This window comes from Haliotis rubra, unplaced genomic scaffold, assembly GCF_003918875.1.
Source record: "Haliotis rubra isolate DU_JTF1 unplaced genomic scaffold, ASM391887v1 Scf387, whole genome shotgun sequence".
Classification (NCBI taxonomy): Eukaryota; Metazoa; Mollusca; class Gastropoda; order Lepetellida; family Haliotidae; genus Haliotis; species Haliotis rubra.
In genome coordinates, this window is record NW_025767065.1 from 415,570 (window position 1) to 436,645 (window position 21,076).

General features: G+C 40.6%; 1 protein-coding gene across 2 annotated transcripts; it reads right to left on the reverse strand.

The window, feature by feature from the left end:
* Nucleotides 1–2,824: 2,824 nt before the first annotated feature.
* Nucleotides 2,825–13,211, reverse strand: LOC124286604. Of its 2 annotated transcripts, none has more exons than XM_046722980.1 (6): nucleotides 13,037–13,211; nucleotides 5,767–5,877; nucleotides 4,998–5,076; nucleotides 4,277–4,447; nucleotides 3,402–3,481; nucleotides 2,825–3,001 (listed from the first exon to the last, which is right to left on the reverse strand). In XM_046722980.1, exons 1-6 carry the CDS (start codon nucleotides 13,178–13,180, stop codon nucleotides 2,936–2,938), a joined length of 651 nt encoding a protein of 216 aa, XP_046578936.1. In that variant the 5' UTR covers nucleotides 13,181–13,211; the 3' UTR covers nucleotides 2,825–2,935. The 2 variants fall into 2 exon arrangements, with proteins under 2 accessions (XP_046578936.1, XP_046578935.1); XM_046722979.1 differs by having other exon boundaries at nucleotides 3,402–3,502.
* Nucleotides 13,212–21,076: the final 7,865 nt, after the last annotated feature.

Below are 21,076 nucleotides of genomic sequence, written 5' to 3' on the forward strand. Positions count from 1 at the left end.
TTCCATCACCAGTTGAAGTGTATAAACACACGACACGCCTCCAGCTAAACAAGTGCTCATGACAATCACTAGTTGAAGTGTGTAAACACAAGATATACCTCCAGCTAAGGAAGTTCTTATGACTTCCATCACCAGTTGAAGTGTGTAAACACACGATATACCTCCAGCTAAGGAAGTTCTTATGACTTCCATCACCAGTTGAAGTGTATAAACACACGATATACCTCCAGCTAAGGAAGTTCTTATGACTTCCATCATCAGTTGAAGTGTGTAAACACACGATATACCTCCAGCTTAGGAAGTGCTTATGACTTCCATCATCAGTTGAAGTGTGTAAACACACGATATACCTCCAGCTAAGGAAGTGCTTATGACTTCCATCACCAGTTGAAGTGTGTAAACACACGATATACCTCCAGCTAAGGAAGTTCTTATGACTTCAATCACCAGTTGAAGTGTATAAACACAAGATATGCCTCCAGCTAAAGAAGTGCTCATGACTTCCATCACCAGTTGAAGAGTATAAACACACGACATGCCTCCAGGTAAGGAAGTGCTTATGACTTCCATCACCAGTTGAAGTGTATAAACACACGACATGCCTCCAGCTAAACAAGTGCTTATGACTTCCATCACCAGTTGAAGTGTATAAACACAAGATATACATCCAGCTTAGGAAGTGCTTTTGACTTCCATCACTAGTTGAAGTGTATAAACACAAGACATACCTCCAGCTTAGGAAGTGCTTATGACTTCCATCACCAGTTGAAGTGTGTAAACACAAGATATACCTCCAGCTAAGGAAGTTCTTATGACTTCCATCACCAGTTGAAGTGTGTAAACACACGATATACCTCCAGCTAAGGAAGTGCTTATGACTTCCATCACTAGTTGAGTGTCTAAACACACGATATACCTCCAACTAAGGAAGTGCTCATGACTTCCATCATCAGTTGAAGTGTGTAAACACACGTTATACCTCCAGCTAAGGAAGTGCTCATGACTTCCATCACTAGTTGAAGTGTGTAAACACATGTTATACCTCCAACTAAGGAAGTGCTCATGACAATCACTAGTTGAAGTGTATAAACACAAGATATTCCTCCAGCTGGTGAAGTGCTCATGACTTCCATCACCAGTTGAAGAGTCTCAACACATGACATGCCTCCAGCTGGTGAAGTGCTTATGACTTCCATCACCAGTTGAAGTGTATAAACACACGACACGCCTCCAGCTAAACAAGTGCTCATGCTGTCCATCACTAGTTGAAGTGTGTAAACACAAGATATACCTCCAGCTAAGGAAGTTCTTATGACTTCCATCACTAGTTGAAGTGTAAACACATGATATACCTCCAGCTAAGTGAAGTGCTCATGACTTCCATCACCAGTTGAAGTGTCTAAACACACGATATACCTCCAGCTAAGGAAGTTCTCATGACTTCCATCATCAGTTAGTGTGTAAACACATGATATACCTCCAGCTTGGTGAAGTGCTCATGACTTCCATCATCATGTTGTGTCTCAACACATGATATACCTCCAGCTAAGTGAAGTGCTCATGACTTCCATCACCAGTTGAAGTGTGTCAACACATGATATACCTCCAGCTGGTGAAGTGCTTATGACTTCAATCACCAGTTGAAGTGTCTCAACACAAGTTATGCCTCCAGCTAAAGAAGTGCTCATGACTTCCATCACCAGTTGAAGAGTATAAACACACGACATACCTCCAGGTAAGGAAGTGCTCATGACTTCCATCACCAGTTGAAGTGTATAAACACACGACATACCTCCAGCTAAACAAGTGCTCATGCTGTCCATCACCAGTTGAAGTGTCTCAACACATGATATACCTCCAGCTGGTGAAGTGCTTTGACTTCCATCACTAGATGAAGTGTCTAAACACATGTTATACCTCCAGCTGGTGAAGTGCTCTTATGACTTCCATCACTAGTTGAAGTGTCTCAACACATGTTATACCTCCAGCTGGTGAAGTGCTCATGACTTCCATCATCAGTTGAAGTGTGTCTAAACACACGTTATACCTCCAGCTGGTGAAGTGCTCATGACTGTCCATCACTAGATGAAGTGTCTCAACACACGACATACCTCCAGCTGGTGAAGTGCTTATGACTTCCATCACCAGATGAAGTGTCTAAACACATGATATACCTCCAGCTGGTGAAGTGCTTATGACTTCCATCACTAGATGAAGTGTCTCAACACACGTTATACCTCCAGCTGGTGAAGTGCTTATGACTGTCCATCACTCAGATGAAGTGTCTCAACACAATATATACCTCCAGCTGGTGAAGTGCTCATGACTGTCCATCACTAGATGAAGTGTCTCAACACATGATATACCTCCAGCTGGTGAAGTGCTCATGGTGTCCATCACCAGTTGAAGTGTATAAACACATGTTATGCCTCCAGCTGGTGAAGTGCTCATGACTTCCATCACCAGATGAAGTGTCTCAACACATGTTATACCTCTAGCTGATGAAGTGCTCATGCTGTCCATCACCTAGTTGAGGTGTCTAAACACATGTTATACCTCCAGCTGGTGAAGTGCTCATGACTTCCATCACTAGTTGAGCTGTCTCAACACATGTTATACCTCTAGCTGGTGAAGTGCTCATGATGTCCATCACTAGATGAGGTGTCTCAACACATGTTATACCTCTAGCTGGTGAAGTGCTCATGACTTCCATCACTAGTTGAACTGTCTCAACACATGTTATACCTCTAGCTGGTGAAGTGCTCATGATGTCCATCACTAGTCCAGGTGTCTCAAGCGTTAAAACAACATGAACGCATTCCAATGCGCATTGATGCCTCGTTAATTTTTATTTCTGCTCTTAGGGAAAAATATGTTTCTTCTTTTCAGTCAAAGTGCGTAGAGTGATGTCGGTGACTGGAAGAGGAAGGACAGTCTACGGCACAGCCGACTCCCGGGGGAAGGTGGCACCCAGGAGGTACACGGGAGTTTTGTACGTTCCCTGGCAAAGACAATATGTCAGATTTACACAGAGCAGCAACTATATATTCAAGAATGTTGAGTGACATTGAATGATGTGAACAGAAATGCTCTCACTGGGATATCTTGTCTTTACATACAGTATACGTTATGGAAAATAGAAACTGTGTCTTCAGTGATACGAACCTGTGGTTAACGGACGAACGGTGAGTGAGTGAATATGGTTCTATCCCGCTTTTAGCAATATTCCAGCACTATCACGACAGGGGACACCAGAAAATGGTAGCCATGTGGGGATTCGAACCAGCGTCTTCGCCGTGACGCTTCGATTATTAGACTACCTCGACGCCCTTTCACAGAAGAGATGCGTTGTCTGTTCTACTATAATAATACTGTGACAGTTTTCAAATTAATACATTTACCTGTGGCTTAGCGTCTTTGCAAGACGGCGGAGGACTGAATACATCCGGGTTCTTGATGCCACGGGTCGTGTTCACGACTTCAGTGGTTTGGTAGAAAGGTTCTGAATCACAACACAGATGCAGCAATTATAGTATGGTTTTGAAGAAAGGTTCTATCAAAACACTGATGCAGCAATTATAGTATACTAATCTATCATTGTTATTAAAACAATAGATAAACAGTTTTGGGTGTCCATGACTTCAGTGGTTTAGAAGAAAGGTTCTGAATCACAACACAGATGCAGCAATTATAGTATACTAATCTTTCATTGTTAGGTTCTGAATAAAACAATTAAAGTATAATAGATAAAACAATAGATACAAAGTTTTGGGTCTATTTCGTTTAACGCCTTTCTCAGCATTATTCCAGTTGTATGATGGTGGTCTGTAAGTAATCGAGTCTGGACCAGACAAACCCGATGTTTGATATTGTGAACATCAATCCATGATACCATGAGACCTATTCTGAACTGGAATAGTCAAGGAGTAACCGCCACAGGATGTTGGGGGCCTCGGACACCAGCTCAGTCGTGTGACTAGAGTTTAGTTGTACGCTGCGCTCAGCAATATTCCAGCTATATGGCGGCGGTCTGTAGATAATCGAGTCTGGACCAGACAATCCAGTGATCAACATCATGAGCATCGATCTACGCAATTGGGATACGATGACACGTGTCAACCAAGTCAGCGAACCTGACCACAGTTAGTCGCCTTTTACGATTATGGGTCATTGAAGATCAATTCTAACCCGGATCTTCACGGGTCGTTGATGAAATGAAAGATCGTGTATTAATGTGTTGGGTGCATCCAGCATGTTCAAAATACATCCGGCTTACCGTTGTTGTACTTTCCGAAGATCTGATGCGACGCGGGCGTCATGAATTCGAGAAACAACTGCACGTGGTATTGTAAGTCGTTCACGTGGCCAACGTAGCCGAAAATCCACAACTGGCCATCCATCTTTGGGAAGCCGTACCAGGTCCTCCACCACGTCCACGTGAAGTTACCTGTAGAGGAGGACGCCAACTTTCGGACTATATGATAATTCCAACCAATAGACCATACATGTACAATGTTGAATTGTTGCTTTGTTCTGTTTGTTTGTTTAGCGAAGCCATCAGCAATATCCCACCTTTGTTTTTGTTTTTTAACGCCACACCGACAAGTATTCCAACTATATAACGACGGCCTGTAAGTAATTCAGTCTGGACCAGACGATCCAGTATTTGACATCATGAACATCGATCTATATTGAGATACTATGTGTCAACCAAGTCAGCGACCCTGACCACCCGATGCGGTTTGTCGCCTCTTACGACAAGCATGGATTGCTGGAGACATATTCCAACGAACCAAGACGCAAGTCTTGTAGTTACTTGAGGCCTAATCTTGGGGGAATTCCACACAGGGGATCCTTCACGTGAAATAAGTATATATTTGCCACATTGCAAATATTTACATATTGCGAAACATTATTCTTATTGAACGTTCTCTAGCGATCACATCACACCAGACAGAAACATGTGTGACTGAGGGCCGAGTTGTTGTGAGTCTTACTTGGAAGGCAGTGAGGTGGAAAAGCATTGTCCAAATATTCTGCATGGCATTTTCCTTCTTCGATCACATAAACGGTTTTCTGTCAATTAAATAAAACTTGCATTCAGACAATCAAAGTTAATATTTAAATAAAATATTGTAACAACTTTTGTGATTAGGCCATCCGTACGTTTTTGTGTTTCTCATCTTGATCAATAAATGTTAATTCCGACGTGAAATAATATACAGTTTCCGTATGTCAACTCTACACGTGGCTTTGGAAACTTGAGCTCTGATGTGATGAAAAATACTGTTAACAGTGCGCTCTCACGAGAAAGTACAACAAAATTGATTTCTAAGTAAAGATCTACATAATGAAATAATTTAAAGACTATTACCAAGTGACATAGATTTTGAAATTTCATATTTTATACAGTTAGCGAAAAAGCTTTTATTTACATATTGTGTTGATTTGATTTTTCGCCCGCGGGCTCACTTGCTAGCTGATGTTTGAGATTAGAAACACTTAAAAATACTGATGACCTTACGACGTGATGGTTTAACATGTATGTGATGTGTTTGTACAGTCTCGTCTCGTGTTGTCTTGATCTAACTGAATACGCTTGTCGCTAATGGTTTCGTAAATTTGAATCAGTGATTTGCAATCACAACGGGGCAATGATTTGTTAACATAAAACCCAAATTAATGGAGAACTGGCTTATGTGAATATCTTATGACCACTATGCTTATGAGCTGATGGGCGCCATGTGAAAGTGACAAGTCGGTCACCTGCTGATACAGGAACAGGAAGTCCTTCTGGAACTGATGACCGTCCTGGAACCCGGATGTAGAGGCAGCTATCCTACTATTGTTGGCGTCAAACGAGAACTGGATCAAATTCTGCAGAAGACGTACACGGCGGCTCAGACAGATGATTAATTTGGGTTAAACTTCGTATTAAACATTACCCGTGAAGGTCCGGGTTAGAATATTGATCTTCAGTAACCCATGCTTGTCATAAGAGGCGACTAACGGGATCGGGTGACCAGGCTCGCTGACTTGGTTGACACATGTCATCGTATCCCAATTGCGCAGATCGATGCTCATGCTGTTGATCACTGGCTTAGCTTGTCCAGACTCGGTTATTTACAGACCGCCGCCATATAGCTGGAATATTGCTGAGTGCGGCGTAAAACTAAACTCAATCACTCACTCACTCACGTATTAAACATATACATGAGGCTGGACATATATAGAGGATGGTCACCCGTAATGAGTGTCGCCGGGTGGGACAACTTAGGAATGGCCAGCGAGTCCTAACTTGACACACAGAAGGAAGCGAGCTACAAAGACATAATTTATATCATTGGAAATATCTCGAGGAGATGAACCCAAAAAGTTCATGTGCCAGTGCGCGCACGTGTTCATAAGCTCACAAATGGGCTCTGAAAATGCATTTCTGCAGAAATTACTGGCAGAATTAATTTTTTCCGCAGAAATTTCTGGCAGATTTTTTTTTTTACCGCAGAAATTTCTGGCAGAATTTTTTTTTCCCGCAGAAATTTCTGGCAGAAATTTTCATTTCACTACCAGAATTGTCTTAATTGAAAATAATTAGACACCATCTTTGGATAATTCAATATGGACTTTCTTCAAATGATGTTGTTTTCTCCTGTAAACAACTTCAAGTGGGAGGGGAAATGGTTCCCAGAAGTAGATCGCCGCACAAATCTTACAAGGCATATTTTAACATCTTATCAAGACGAAATGAAATAAAAAAAATAATTTGATGATTTCTTTATACATCGTTTATTCACACTCTGTATTACATGAGTTTCATTGCGCTAAGTTGCAGTCATTTCATCTCTGACATGAGTCCCGTTGTCCCTTTGGTATGGTTTATGTATCTCTATTGTTTGTAGAGTCAGTCGAACTGTACAATGGAACACTAAATTGTATATGGCAGATGTGTAATCTTGAAACCACAATGAAGCTGTTTTTCAAACAGTCTTGCAATAATCGAATCAGGATTAGGTGTCTTCCCCTTAAGACGACATTTGGTATTACAGTGAAAATCCTTTGATGTTTCGCCGAGGTAGACTCGTGTTGTTTTAATGGATTAGTGAGGTGGGTTATACTATAAACTGAACTGCATAACGAAATCGGTGTTCATTTTCATGATATCAACTCACATTGTAATATGAACATGATATGAACTCACTGGTTGTTGATTTCCATTGGTATCAACTCACTGCTTATTGACTGACATTGATTGATTTCAGCTCACTGCTTATTGACTGACATTGATTGATTTCAACTCACTACTACTGATTGCCTTTGACACTGATTTTAATTCACTATATTATTTGTTGATATTTACTCACTAGTTATTATTGGTATATATCCTGCTTATCCGCAATCCAATGCATCACCTTCGAAATGGCAAATCAGCAGTTAGAGTGCAAGTTCATTCCAACTTCACGTGGAGGAAGGTGTCTTTGTATAGATAGGATACATGTTTAGAGTGAGCCGCAAACACAATGCTGCATCGCGGATATCATGGATGTGCCTAGATAAGAACTGCACTGAAACTATTTCTACAGTTGAATGATGACATTCAAATGTATATAAATTATTTGTTATCGATAAACTTGTCACGGATAAAAATGTCATATGTATTTTAAGGGGTGTAAATAATGGTTCGTGGGAGTATTTAATTTATTTACCGGTTAACAATTTAGTATCATCCATCTGCTTAAAATCACACAGAACCTCCGTGTTCTCCAGAGGCAGTCGACTTGAAAATCCTTGCATGCTTCACTGATTTGTTGTTTTAAACATCACAGTTGTCGTCTTCCCGGGAATGAACTAACAGAACGAATCTTCCATAGGTAGTAGGTGAGTGTTTAGGTCAAGGGTTCTGATTACAGTATTATAATGTTGTGAACTGAGACAGGGATGTATGTATATACATATTGTATAAAACTTGAAATGTTTCACTTCTTCAAATCCTGCATTATGTTGTGTAATAACATAATGCGGGTAGAAAACATGTGTTCTAGACAGCAGTAATAAACGATTCCGACAAATACCATCCTGTGTAAATACTCGTAATGGCTAATTATTTGGGAGAGTGTGTATTTGACCGTCCTTTCACCTGTATCAGATAATTTATGAGACACCTGCGTGTGGGCCACTTCTTGTTTATTCTAGGTAATTAGCAATCAGTGTGATCAACTGATCTGGATCTGATCTTGTTGGGTTTGGGGTATTTGCATCAGAATGACAATAACTGATTCATGATCAGGAAACTAAAACTATATACACTTCTGTTATTACCTCAAAGACCGGTTTGGGGAATTTAAGCAATTCATATCATCATGACATTAGATGTTTTGGTTCAGTTCTGTGTTGGACCTATTCGATACACTATGTTTCAGGTGTACGAGGTCAGATAAAGTAGGTTGTATATATATATATACAAATTATACAACAACGTCATGAACAGCAATTATGATTGTATGTTTCATTAGCATTCTAGCATGCGGCTTCTTAATAGCAACTTCTTGTTCTTTGCATAAAGCAACGTGTGACGAGTAGTGACTGACGAAGGGTACTACATACCATAGCCTACGAAGAGCTGACCAAGCTATAGACTTCAATCAGCACCCGTTTTTTATGACTGTTTTTACAACTTAATCCGTCCTGCTTATCGGCTTCATGGCTGTGCTATTTATTGTTCTTACTTCCCACCTGGCCTCGTCCAATTATCTACCCCTTGTTATTCAAGTACACGATGTTTGTCACAGCAATTCTAATCACTTGGTTTTTGTCACCGTTAGCTTGAACATGGTGTGAGAACCTACAAAGAAACGTTGCTCTATGCAATTAACAAGAAGTTGCTATCAAAAAGACCGTATGCTTTTATTAGCAATTTTGCTGTCGCATTCCTGGGAAATTAGAGACAATTGTGAATGTCGAGTCACCACTGATTTTTTTAAATGATGTTAGTCACCCAGGATTCCTACAAAATATCGTGTTAAATTGTTTGAAAATATACCAGTCCTAATGATTCATTCATCCACATCTCTTGTTTACCTAACACTGCCGTTGCAATAAACAACCTATACATTGGATCAGTAAAAGAGCAAAACTTGCTTATGAAAATATCTCTTCAGGTAATGTGTTGAAACGGCTGGTTTGTGCACATAGATAGTGCTAAACATAATGTACCATTGCACAAATGAAATGCATAAAGTCGGTATTTTGAAGCTACGATATATACCTGCAAAACGCAGAGGTTGTTCGAGATTTATACAGTATTGTGATTTAAACAGTATTTTTTAAAATTTCCATTAATGTTTACATTTTTCATAATACACGACATGACAAACTGGAAATAGGATTCGCAAACAGGCCATATGGCCTATGTCAATGCTTCTCCGCATATAGTTCGTTATTATCTTGACTTAATTCTATGGAGCAGACATTAGGACATTAATGAATGAATCAAAACAAAAGAAAATAAAGAAAAGAAAATAAAGAACAAGACACCAAGTGCATTTTATGTTTATAGGTTGTTACTTGAATTCCGTAAAGCGGTTAGTTTCAGTTATATAATTCTGAACGGATTTTATAAGGTTTTCATTGTCTAAAGGAGATAAATCGTCATTTCCGTGAAGTATAGTATATATGCTGAGGTGGTCAAGGACAAAGTATCTCCTCGATGAATTTTCACATCGTTTTGTCACTGAACAACACGCTCCATGCTGTTGCTACCGAGATCATAATATATTGATCTTATCTATTTTATGATTTGTGTTGCAATACGAGTGTGAAAGGAAACGATTATTCATACAATAATATCATGAGAAAATATACCAATCACGAATTAAGCGCATATGATTTGCACACCACCATATGATTTTAGAGCCTCACGTTAGTGACTTAAATTCATATCGTTCTTTCAACACATTTTCGCTTCATGGATGACAACGTCTATATTATATAGGATGCGGCGTTTCAGTATAGATTATTGTACCGTTGTCAAGCGAGACTGAGGTGCTGTAGCAGACTTATATATACATCAACATGGATTAAGCAGTTCAAATCCGCGGACACAAGCCCTCCATCAACAGAGATGAAGGATATCTCATCCCATCTGCATACAATGAACTGATAGCAACAACTTAGCAGAGCATTCCAGCCATGTATATTTTCTACTTCTTGGACATTTGACTTCCTCCTGTTGTCACTGCTTTATTACCACTATCCTATAGTTGCTGCTGTTAATCCCTTTGATGCACGCCTACATGTTGTTTTATTTATTCCCTGTAAAGTCTGATCTGTGCAAAGAGTGGGCACCTGCTCCTTTTGATAATTATGATTACCCCCTCTCTAATAGAGTTTTGTCATTTGCAATGAATTATAGTAACCCTTATCGTAGATTACCCAGCAACATATGTTTGCTTGGACACTGAGCCGTTGCCTACCTTTTCCTGTACCACAAAAAATCTGCATGGTATGCACACCTGTTGTTGCTGCAGGACAATGAATATTTCCGATACGACATTGTAAGTACTTGGGGGTGCAGACATATGACTTAAATATGTTTGCGCATGCTGCTTAATATCATATTTGTGTAATACCACAATATACATGGATAAACTATCAAGCTATGCATCGTTTAGAAAAAAAAGTATTTTTAATACATGAAAGAGAATATTTATAAAGCTATAACTTGTGAAATTTAATTGTGCGGACCAAATGTATGTTTCATTACAAAGTTCTCTGTTAATGTCTTCCTACAATCAACAAAATATCATCATCTGGTGTTTAACTGAACCGATAAAACCTACTGGATAGAACCCAAAAGACGTGTAAGGTCCATGCGGCACCACCCGACATTGTTTTGGTGTTTTCCCCCTGAGTGGCCGCTCTCTGGATTACGCAATTGTTAATTGCTGTGGCCACCAGGGACAACCGAACCGGGACGGTGGCCGCTTGTAGGGACAGCCCCATAAACAACAAATTATCAGGTGTGAAAACAATTAGATTTTCTCGGGTATTGTCACTTTGAACAGTGATACATTGTCGCTTAGGTATTGTTTATCATCTCAGTTCGGTACGCTGGTCATGTTGAGCGTGTTGATGGAGGCATTTCTAGGAATATGTAAATGATCAAATATTGTTATTATGTATCTAGTATGTGTCCAAACATATTGAATGCATTTATATTTATAGGAAAAGACTGAGGGTTTTTCATGTTGTTCAGAATATATGCTAATAATAAGCGTTCAATGATTTGAATACATGAATTCATTCACCTAAACTATATACAATGTATATATAGAGAGATGATATATATGCCAGGGTAGAGATTGCAAGCGGAGTCAGTACTGGTAGAAACTTATTATATAGAATAACCTATGCAATTGCAATCTCTACCAGTGGAAGCTCCATTCTGATCCTACATATGATTTTTTCATATGTGAAACCATAGTTTGTATCAACAAAATGGTCATGATTAGGACATTATCAATTAATGCAATTTGTATTAAAGTGAGATACATTGATATGGAATTATTTGAATATCTTTACATTTTTCACATATTAAAATAACATGCATAACAAATGAATATTATTGTTCAGCAAATAAAGTGTTGTTTGCCTACAGAACAATCAGGGTTTCTACCAGTTGAATTGGAAATTGTACTGGTAGAATCGGATCTGACAGGTAGGATCCGATTTCAATCTCTACTAGTAGGATACTGGTAAAGTCTCTACTGGTAGAATCTCCGATCAGATCGCAATCTCAACCCTGACAAATATTTATATATATATATATAGGACACATATTTCTCCGAGAGGATCTATCTCTGAAACATTTGGCAACAGGGTTCATGTCTAACATGAAATGACTGTAACTTCGTCCAGTGAAACTCATGTTATACAGAACGTGAATAAAAGATGTATAAAAAAAATCACCATATTATTTTTATTTTCATTTCGTCTTGATAAGATGTTAAAATATGCCTTGTAAGATTTGTGCGGCGATCTACTTCTGGGAACCATTATCCCCTCAAACTTGAAGTTGTTTACAGGAGAAAGTAACATCATTTAAATAAAGTCCATATTGAATTATCCTAAAATGGTGTCTAATATTTTTCAATTAAGACAATTCTGGTAGTGAAATAAAAAATTTCTGCCAGAAATTTCTGCGGTAAAAAAAAAATCTGCCAGAAATTTCTGCGGAAAAAATTAATTCTGCCAGTAATTTCTGCAGAAATGCATTTTCAGAGCCCATTTGTGAGCTTATGAACACGTGCGCGCACTGGCACATGAACTTTTTGAGTTCATCTCCCCGAGATCTTTCCAATGATATAAAATATGTCTTTGTAGCTCGCTTCCTTCTATGTGTCAAGTTAGGACTCGCTGGCCATTCCCAAGTTGTCCCACCCGGCCTTCTACAATTAGAGGACATTTGAGTTCCTTATAACCGTAGATTGAGTATAGGAATATTTCATCAAGCGGTTTGCACTTTCGTCACGTCTCTTGCTGGATTTTGCAGCAATTCCCATAATAATAAGATATTATAAAATATTATGAAACATAATCAAGTCTTATCGTTGAAGTTTGAGTATGGGCGTGTTGTCTTCAATAAGGCCTCATGAGGCTCCATACAAACAAGGGGCGGTGGGGTAGCCTAGTGGTTAAAGCGTTCGCTCGTCACGCCGAAGACCCGGGTTCGATTCCCCACATGGGTACAATGTGTGAAGCCCATTTCTGGTGTCCCCCGCCGTGATATTACTGGAATACGGCGGCGTAAAGCCAAACTCACTCCACTCCACTCCATACAAATATGGATACTATATGCCTTTAGAACAATGTAGGATCAATGAGGATGTCCAGCCTCATCACAATAGAGAGGGATATCTCGCCTGCATCAGTTGGCTGACATATCTCATAGTATGTAGCTCAGTGTGACAAGTACAGTCTTCAACTCCCCTAGAGCCTTGTAGTACATAGCTCACCAGGACAACTGTTGGATATAGCTCACCTGGATCATGGTAGGTATCCCTGCCTCCTCCGTCCCCGTGACAACAAACTGAATTCCCTCCCATTGGAGGGAGGTGCAGATGTCGTAGATGTCACCGCCGACAATCAACACCAGCGACACAAAAATAACAGCTGGTTTAAACATTTCTACTCTTAGTGTCTGGGAAAAAGTATGTCATCCTTATCAAGTCCAAGGCTGTCACAATCACTGCCAAACCTCTATCCGTATATAGGAACATTTGAACTTGTATAGGAATTAGTAGTCTGAAGCAAAGTGATGGATTTAGATATTAAATTGACGTATACGTACGCACATGTGACAATATGAAAACATATGAAAATAACTACAAGTCTTCTGTCGTGAAACTTTGTATATTACCAAGCACTGAGTACCAATAGACTACTCTTCTGATATAACGACTCTCACTCCTTGAGCATTGTGACGTCAGATGGACATATAGCTGTTATAACACAGGGTGGCACGTGCCAGAAAGGTCAGATTGGGAAAACAGCCAGCCTGAGTAGAACGTGGTTGGGAGAAGGTCAGAGGTGGACAATGGACCCGGTGTGGTGCTCACCATGATGTGTGTGTATGTGGAAATATATGTGTGTATATATGTAGATATGTATTTGTGTAGAGATATTTACCTCAGCACTGTCTCACACCGTAATACCGAGTACATGTGCACCCAAACGACCACTATACTACTAAGAAACCCGAGAGCAAGGACAAATATGGCGTAAAGGCTTTACGTTTACTCGAGGAACTAAACACTTTGCACATAGGAATATTTGCCTGACAGAAGTCTGGGTGGAGATATTAAGTGTGATGCAAACGCTTGTCTAAGTTAAACCTGAGTTATGTTGCAGTGTTATTCATTGCATAATAATATTCCAAGTGTAACACATTGTATATTATGTGGACATTTGGCGTGTTCTATATCAGACTTGTGCTATATTTAGGCAGATTTCTGGAATTTGCTACGACCCTATGGGCATTTCTTTTATTCTAAATCAAGGAGTTAGAATCTTCATGAGTTTCTTTCTTAGGTTTATAAGGGGAGCTTAGTCTTGCCTCTCATCTCGCATTGCATCTCAAGCAGTCCAGCAATTATGTGGAGATGAATCTCACTCTGTATACTCAGCCTAAGCCTAATTGGAAACTTGACCATTGTTGCAGCGAATATTACCATCGTTGTCTTTATTGCTGTCATTACTGCTTTTGTGTTGTACTGTCTATGAATTTGTAATGCCATATTATTACCTTTTTAGCAATTTGTATTAATTTGTAAACGTAGCTATTTTTAGAATTGCTGATTACATAACATTGCTTTGTTGGTATAAAACCAAGTTCCAACATAAACCATTAGTCCATCTGAACACTGAATATATACTGATAATTTAGTTCTGGCAGAGTACGATTATTTCTTATAGGACGCCAACAACAGCAGGATATGCCTCTACATCCAGGTTCCAGGATGGTCATCAGTTCCAGAAGGACTTCCTGTTTCCTTTAGCAGGTGATGGACCTGTCACTTTCACATGGCGCCCATCAGCTCATAAGCATAGTGCCCATAAGATATTCACATAAGCCAGTTCTCCATTGGGGTTTATGTTAACATATCATTGCCCCGTCGAATCATTGATTCAAATTTACGAAACCATTAAACCCCAAGCGGGGTTGTCTCTTTCACAGTCACTTTGACCTCACTCAGCTCGCACGCACGGCTGTTATATGATGTTTTCATAACTTACTTCTATCTATACAGGGTTCCATGTTACTTCGGTGTCGGGGACATTCTGGAAGCTACATGGTTAGCTAGTTTTAGTAATGTGGCCACAACATCAGCCAGTGCTCCTAATGTGATTGATGAGACGATTTTGATTTTGCCTCATAGTTGCGATACAATAGCTGAGAATAGCTGGCTTTATACCGACATAAAACAATACTCAGTAGTCATTCATATCAATATTACTGACGTATTGTGTACCACAAAGCTAGCACACGGCCACAAATTGGCGTAAATATTTGAGAACGTATTGTCCGTTTCGTTTTCAGGATGCCATCGTTTAGCATAAGTTCAGCTGTTTATGAATGAAACAAACGCTTACTTTTCTTTAAATATCTGGTTCTACGGATTATCCGGACTGTTTATTATCTTCCGTTGCCGTTTCATATTTAAGACCGTATTAACGCTAAAACTGCAGTCTGTTTCATCGGATTATCCAGACTGTACTCATATGCCCATATTTGGGACTGTATAAATGCTAAAACTGATTTGTGAAGCAGAACCCTGACCACCCTGACGGTGACATCTACAGATATAGTTGATTACTCCCTGATTGTAGTCACCTTGTGCCCTTTATAAAGCGAACAGAGATAGATGTACTGAAATTTGGACGCAAGACGCGACGGTTGTTTATAAAGCCTCTTCAGAAAAGGTTATCCCATATCAACCGTAAATATCACACTGTGATGCTCGATATTTGCTGCATTACATATCTCTATACCATTATCAGTTTTACACATATGGTGTAATTCTATCACTTTGTGTCTGTTTAGACGACTTATCGTTGTTTCAGAAATAGCTAATGTAATACTGATCTGCACATGCATGCATATGTTGAATGCATACAATGCAGATAAGAATGCACACATTGTGTGACATTTGTTATACATTCGGCCCAAAATGCTCTTATCACGACAATGTCGTATTGGTTTTCGGCAGTTTGTAATGACGCCGCCATTGGTCATGAAGGAATCCTGTCTACTGCAACCAATCACAGTTGAGATAACACAGCGTGGTGTAAGGCAAGCTGTGTTGGTACAGGAAGGTCGTCGCCACTATTTGCCCCTTCTTCCCGAGTTCGCCCCCCAGATGAAGGGTGGAATGAGGGCATCCCGGCGTTAACAAATGTCAGGATTCCAGGTAAACCATGTCTATCGCTCCCTGTCACTCCTAGCGAATCAGCTGTGTAAATGGTAGAAGTTTTATAGAGGTTATTCCGGGGTTGCAACACTCGGGATGCCCCTCGGCTCACTCCGCTGACCTATGGAACCAGTCGGTATGGTCATTCAGAACCTCTCATGGCATGGTCAGGTACGAATGTAGCATTACGACATTGGAACATATTCGAATTGACTGTGGTAATAATTCCTGGAGATTTTATTTTAAAACATCGTGAGGATACCCTTATCAGCTGTGGGCGATGATCCATTCCCATCCCAAGCCCAGTTTCCATGGGGATGAAAAAATGTTACCGTACCTAGGATCCCGTGTTTGTTTTGTTTGTTGTTCAACGCTGCACTCTGCAATATTCCACCAATATGGTGGAGGTCTGTAAATAATCGAATCTGGACCAGACAATCCAGTGGTCAACACCATGGACATCGATCTATGCAACTGGGATACAAAGACAAGTCAAGTCAAGTCAGCGAGCCTGACCACCCGATTCCGTTAGCCACCTCTTACGACAAGCATGGGCTGCTGCAAACCACAATTGAATTTTAATTTTAAACTGTAATAAAATCATATTTCTATGTTTTATGGCGAGGTTTAGGCAACATGACCTTAACTAAGACGTCACAGACTGCCCCTGTTTGATGAGGTCGTAAAATGGTTCACAATGCATCTGACTCACTGGTTACACTTGCTATGTGTTTATTGTGCTTATTCAGTGTATGCTTGTAACGCACAATGTGATTGATGTAATATCAAGTCCGTACCAGACCGCCAAACTTTTCTAGCGGCCGAGCCTCGTTTTGAGATTTCCACCATTTCCAGATTTCCGTTTGTGAGAGTAAGCTGTACGACAGAGCACGCTGCACGACGTGTTTGCAAGGACGAGACTGTTGTGTAGTCAATGTTTTGACTTGAGACCAATTCTAACCCGGATCTTCAAATAGGAATCCGAATCATGATCGATCATAAACTAGAAGCGACAGTGTCGGGTTGTCGCCCTTTGTAGGAACAAAAAAATATTGTTCAAAGTGCGACAATTCGACAAATGACCAAAATGCCGCTGTGTCGCATTGTCGCGCTTTGAATAATATTGTTTATTCATCCAAAGGGCGACAATTCGACAGGTGCTGCTAGTCGATTACATAGCGCATATATGCGTAGGGATTGCTGGTAGAGGTAATCTTAACTACTGAAATATAACTGTGGTGATATGAAGGACAATTATCACTGAAGTATGTGGGTTTATTCTAGCTCAAGATGGGCTTACATAACAAGCACGGCAAGGCAGTGGCCATGTGCTCTCAACTCACTAGCACAAAGGGCAAACAGAGTTATTCCCCCTTACACTATAAATAGGACTGGGGCCCTGTTGGGGATAGAGGCCCATTTAGGGTGGTACAGTTCATACTAGAATAGCTGATACCACAATAACTACACCTGGAAGTGTGTCTTGTGTTCTATTCTTTAGGGGTTAACATTTCTTTAACAAGTTCTTCTTCAGTAGGTAAAATATCAATATGGTTTTATTCGCTTCGGGCAATATTCTAGCAGTATCGCGAGTGTTGACACCAGATATGGGAGAGGACAAGAGTGAGTGAGTATGGTTTTAGCAATATGACAGTAAGGACACGGACTGGGGACACCTGAATTGGACTTCACACATTCACCCATGCGAGGAATCGACCCCCAGGTTTCGGCGTGACGAGCGAACACTTTAACCACTCGGTACCCCATCTTCCGTGTCGACATTGATGACACGCATGTTGTAACGGTAAAACGTTGTACTGTTTGACAATTTGACTTTGACTTATGCGTGTATGTTGCAGATGTTCTCGCTCACAGGCAACTCCCTCGTTATAACGTTATAACTTTAAATAACACTCATTTTAGAGGAATTCTTACCAGAGCCCTCACTTGTTCTGACAGAAGGTCACCATGGAGATTAAAAGCACAGACGGGTCAATGGTGTACGACAAATGCCTAATGGTATTTGTCCCTTCTTTTAAGCACCAAGTCAGGTTACCGACCAGACTGGACTCCGTCTACTACACAGTCTACATGATTGCCCAAGTGGCTACACACGCAAGGCAGATAACGAACCAGTCAGGGCTTAGGCCTTGCAACATTTACTCTTCAGGTTTTCTCTCACTGCCTCCATTACGAGATAAAGAACCAATTCACAGTTCAGTGCTTCTCTGAGATGGATGCAAGCGACAGGAACGAGAGGCTTACCGAATGACAAGACTCTTAGTAAAAGTGTGTGTGTATAGACAAGAAGGTAATGGGATCTCAGCTCGCCAGACACATTTACATCAAAGACGACCTTTGACGGATGGCATAACTCGAGCCTATTGCACGGACACTGAGAAGAGTGAGACGTCAGTGGCAAGACGAATCTGAAAATTGAGACATCGTTGTACATCTTCACAAAACACAAAATAGCAAGACAAATAAACGTTCCTCTAACATGCACATATTTCCAACTATTACTGCATCAAAAGCATTGTTTCGGGGCCAAATATATTCCGAACTTTAAGGAATACTTCTGCGCATGCGCATCGTCTACTCAATCTGTCACGTGATATCCAATTGAAGCTTGATTCTGGGAAGGTGTTGAGTATTTAATGTGGTTCAGACAATTTGTTGCACCATGTTCCTTCCGATGATACGCTTGGGACTAGGACTAAGTCATCAATACGTTGTTGTCTAAGATAGTTATGGATGCAATATATCACACGGCCATTGTGCATCTTGACAGCTTCCTGCAGAAAACTGTTACCTCCAGAATAGCAGCCAGACCCACGCTGAAGCATTCCTGAAACACGGCCCTCGCGGGTATACAGAACAAACCACTGGAATGCAGTGTGTGGAGTTCAAGACGTCAACGCCAGAGAATGATCAGTCTGGAATATCTGACGAACCAGATTCCGAGGGACCTAAAAGTTACATTAGTCATAGCAAATACGAGTGGATCACTAAAACAGTGAGTGATTGAGTCTAGGTTTACGCCGCACTCAGCAATATTCCACCTATATGGCGGCTGTCTCTAAATATTCAAGTCTGGACCAGACAATCCGGTGATCAACAGCATGGGCATCGATCTACGCAATTTGGATACGATGACATGTATCAACCAACGCGAGCCTGACCACCTGATCCCGTTAGTCGCCTCTTACGACAAGCATGGGGTACTGAAGACCAATTCTACCCCCGACCTTCACGGGTGGATCACTAAAAAGGTGTAACCATGACCAGCTGTAGGGGTAGCATTACCACTCACCAACGTTTCATTTGACAGTCAGTGTTAGTTAGCAGGGTGTGAAAACATGAGATAGTATCGTGCTTCATGCTGCAAGCCACGTGTCATATTTAGTCTATGTTTGAATATCTATATTATCCATATTTCTGGATATCTAAGCCAGGTCTTCGATTGCAGTGCTTAGTTGTCACACAACACACAGGTCCGGTCAAGGATCAGGTCAAGGATCAGGTCAAGGATCAGGTGCCCAACAGAAATGGTCAAGAGATACAACTAACAACGTTAGCCATCTACCTGAAAATCTACAAGCCCAATATTTAAAATCTATAAATAATATTTGTTTTTTGTTCTGTTGCCAAAGGCCAAATAATCGGGTGCATTTCCCAGACAATATAATCATTTACAATCCTTTTCTACGTAACCGGGAAATACATGGAATCGATTCGTTTTCCAAAATACAATAACACAATCTATAAAGGAAATCATGAGCGAGACTTTTAGGGTTAAGTATTATTCATATAGTTAAACGTCGTTGTATCGACGTCGCAGGAGTCTGCGTAAATACTTCGAGTTGTGTGAAGTTCGACATAACCAAAATATGACGAATACAGTTCGCCTACGAATGGACAAACCTTCCCTTGAGACAAGTTCGGCACAAGGTTGTATAACTGAATATTTAGTCACAAATGCGGGTTTTACGCGGGCGTATATCTGGAGTAGTGTGGCTGTGGTGGTAGCTTCGTGGTTACTGCGTCCGCTTTAAGACTCGGGTTGCATTCTCCACATAGGTGCAAAGTGTGAGGCCCATTTCTGGTGTTCGCTGTCGTTATATGGCTGGAATATTGAAACAATAGCCATCCATTCATTCACTAACAGGGGCGGTGGGGTAGCCTTGTGGTTAATGCGTTTAGACCTTTAACACTCCGAACATCTGACAGACCTCGGGCAGGAGTGCCACCCGGTGTCAGTGCACTAAACTAATAACTATAAATTAACTGTCTTGTATTCCAACCCGCATGCCCTCTGATAAGAAAACACCGAGAAACAACAGACGATCAAACGCGTATTTCGACAGTCTGCACTGACATCCGGGGCCTGTGTGACCTGACATCCGGGGCCTGTGTGACTGGCCCCCAATGGATACTCTTACCCTTGAAGAACACAACACCTCTTCAAACAAGAAGGAAGGTAATTAGGTTTCACAAAGAGACCCTTCACGTCCGGGAACAATGCGCATCCACACACGATACTGTTCAGTATGTGTAAATCATCCACCGAGTCTGCTTGTCCATGTCGACGCCTAGATAAAATAACCTCAGCATTACACCGAGCATTGGGATCCGCATCAAACACCTATGAAATACTACCCTTATTAACCCCATACCTTGATTTAGCATTCACTGTGTCCGGTGGCGGTGGGGTAGTCTCGTGGTTAAAGCGTTCCCTCGTTACGCCGAAGTCTCGGGTTCGATTCCCCACATGACAGACAGACAGACAGACAGATTCTATTCAGTAATATTGGCCAACTGGCCCATGTTACAATTGTTGTTACCACACTTTTGTTGTTACGTCGTAAGAAAATAGAAAAGCTATATTTAAACACTGTTTCAAACATTTTTGGAGAATACACATTTCAGAAATGTTGCTACTGCTTTAACGGTATGTCTATTTTGTGAATTAAATATATTTACCATTTGGGATTTACATACATATTTGCCATCGAGAAATCTTAAATACTTTATTCTCAAATCATTAAATTCTGGACATTGTAGTAAAATATGAAATTCATCCTGGACTTGTCCGCTGTTACAATGGTTAC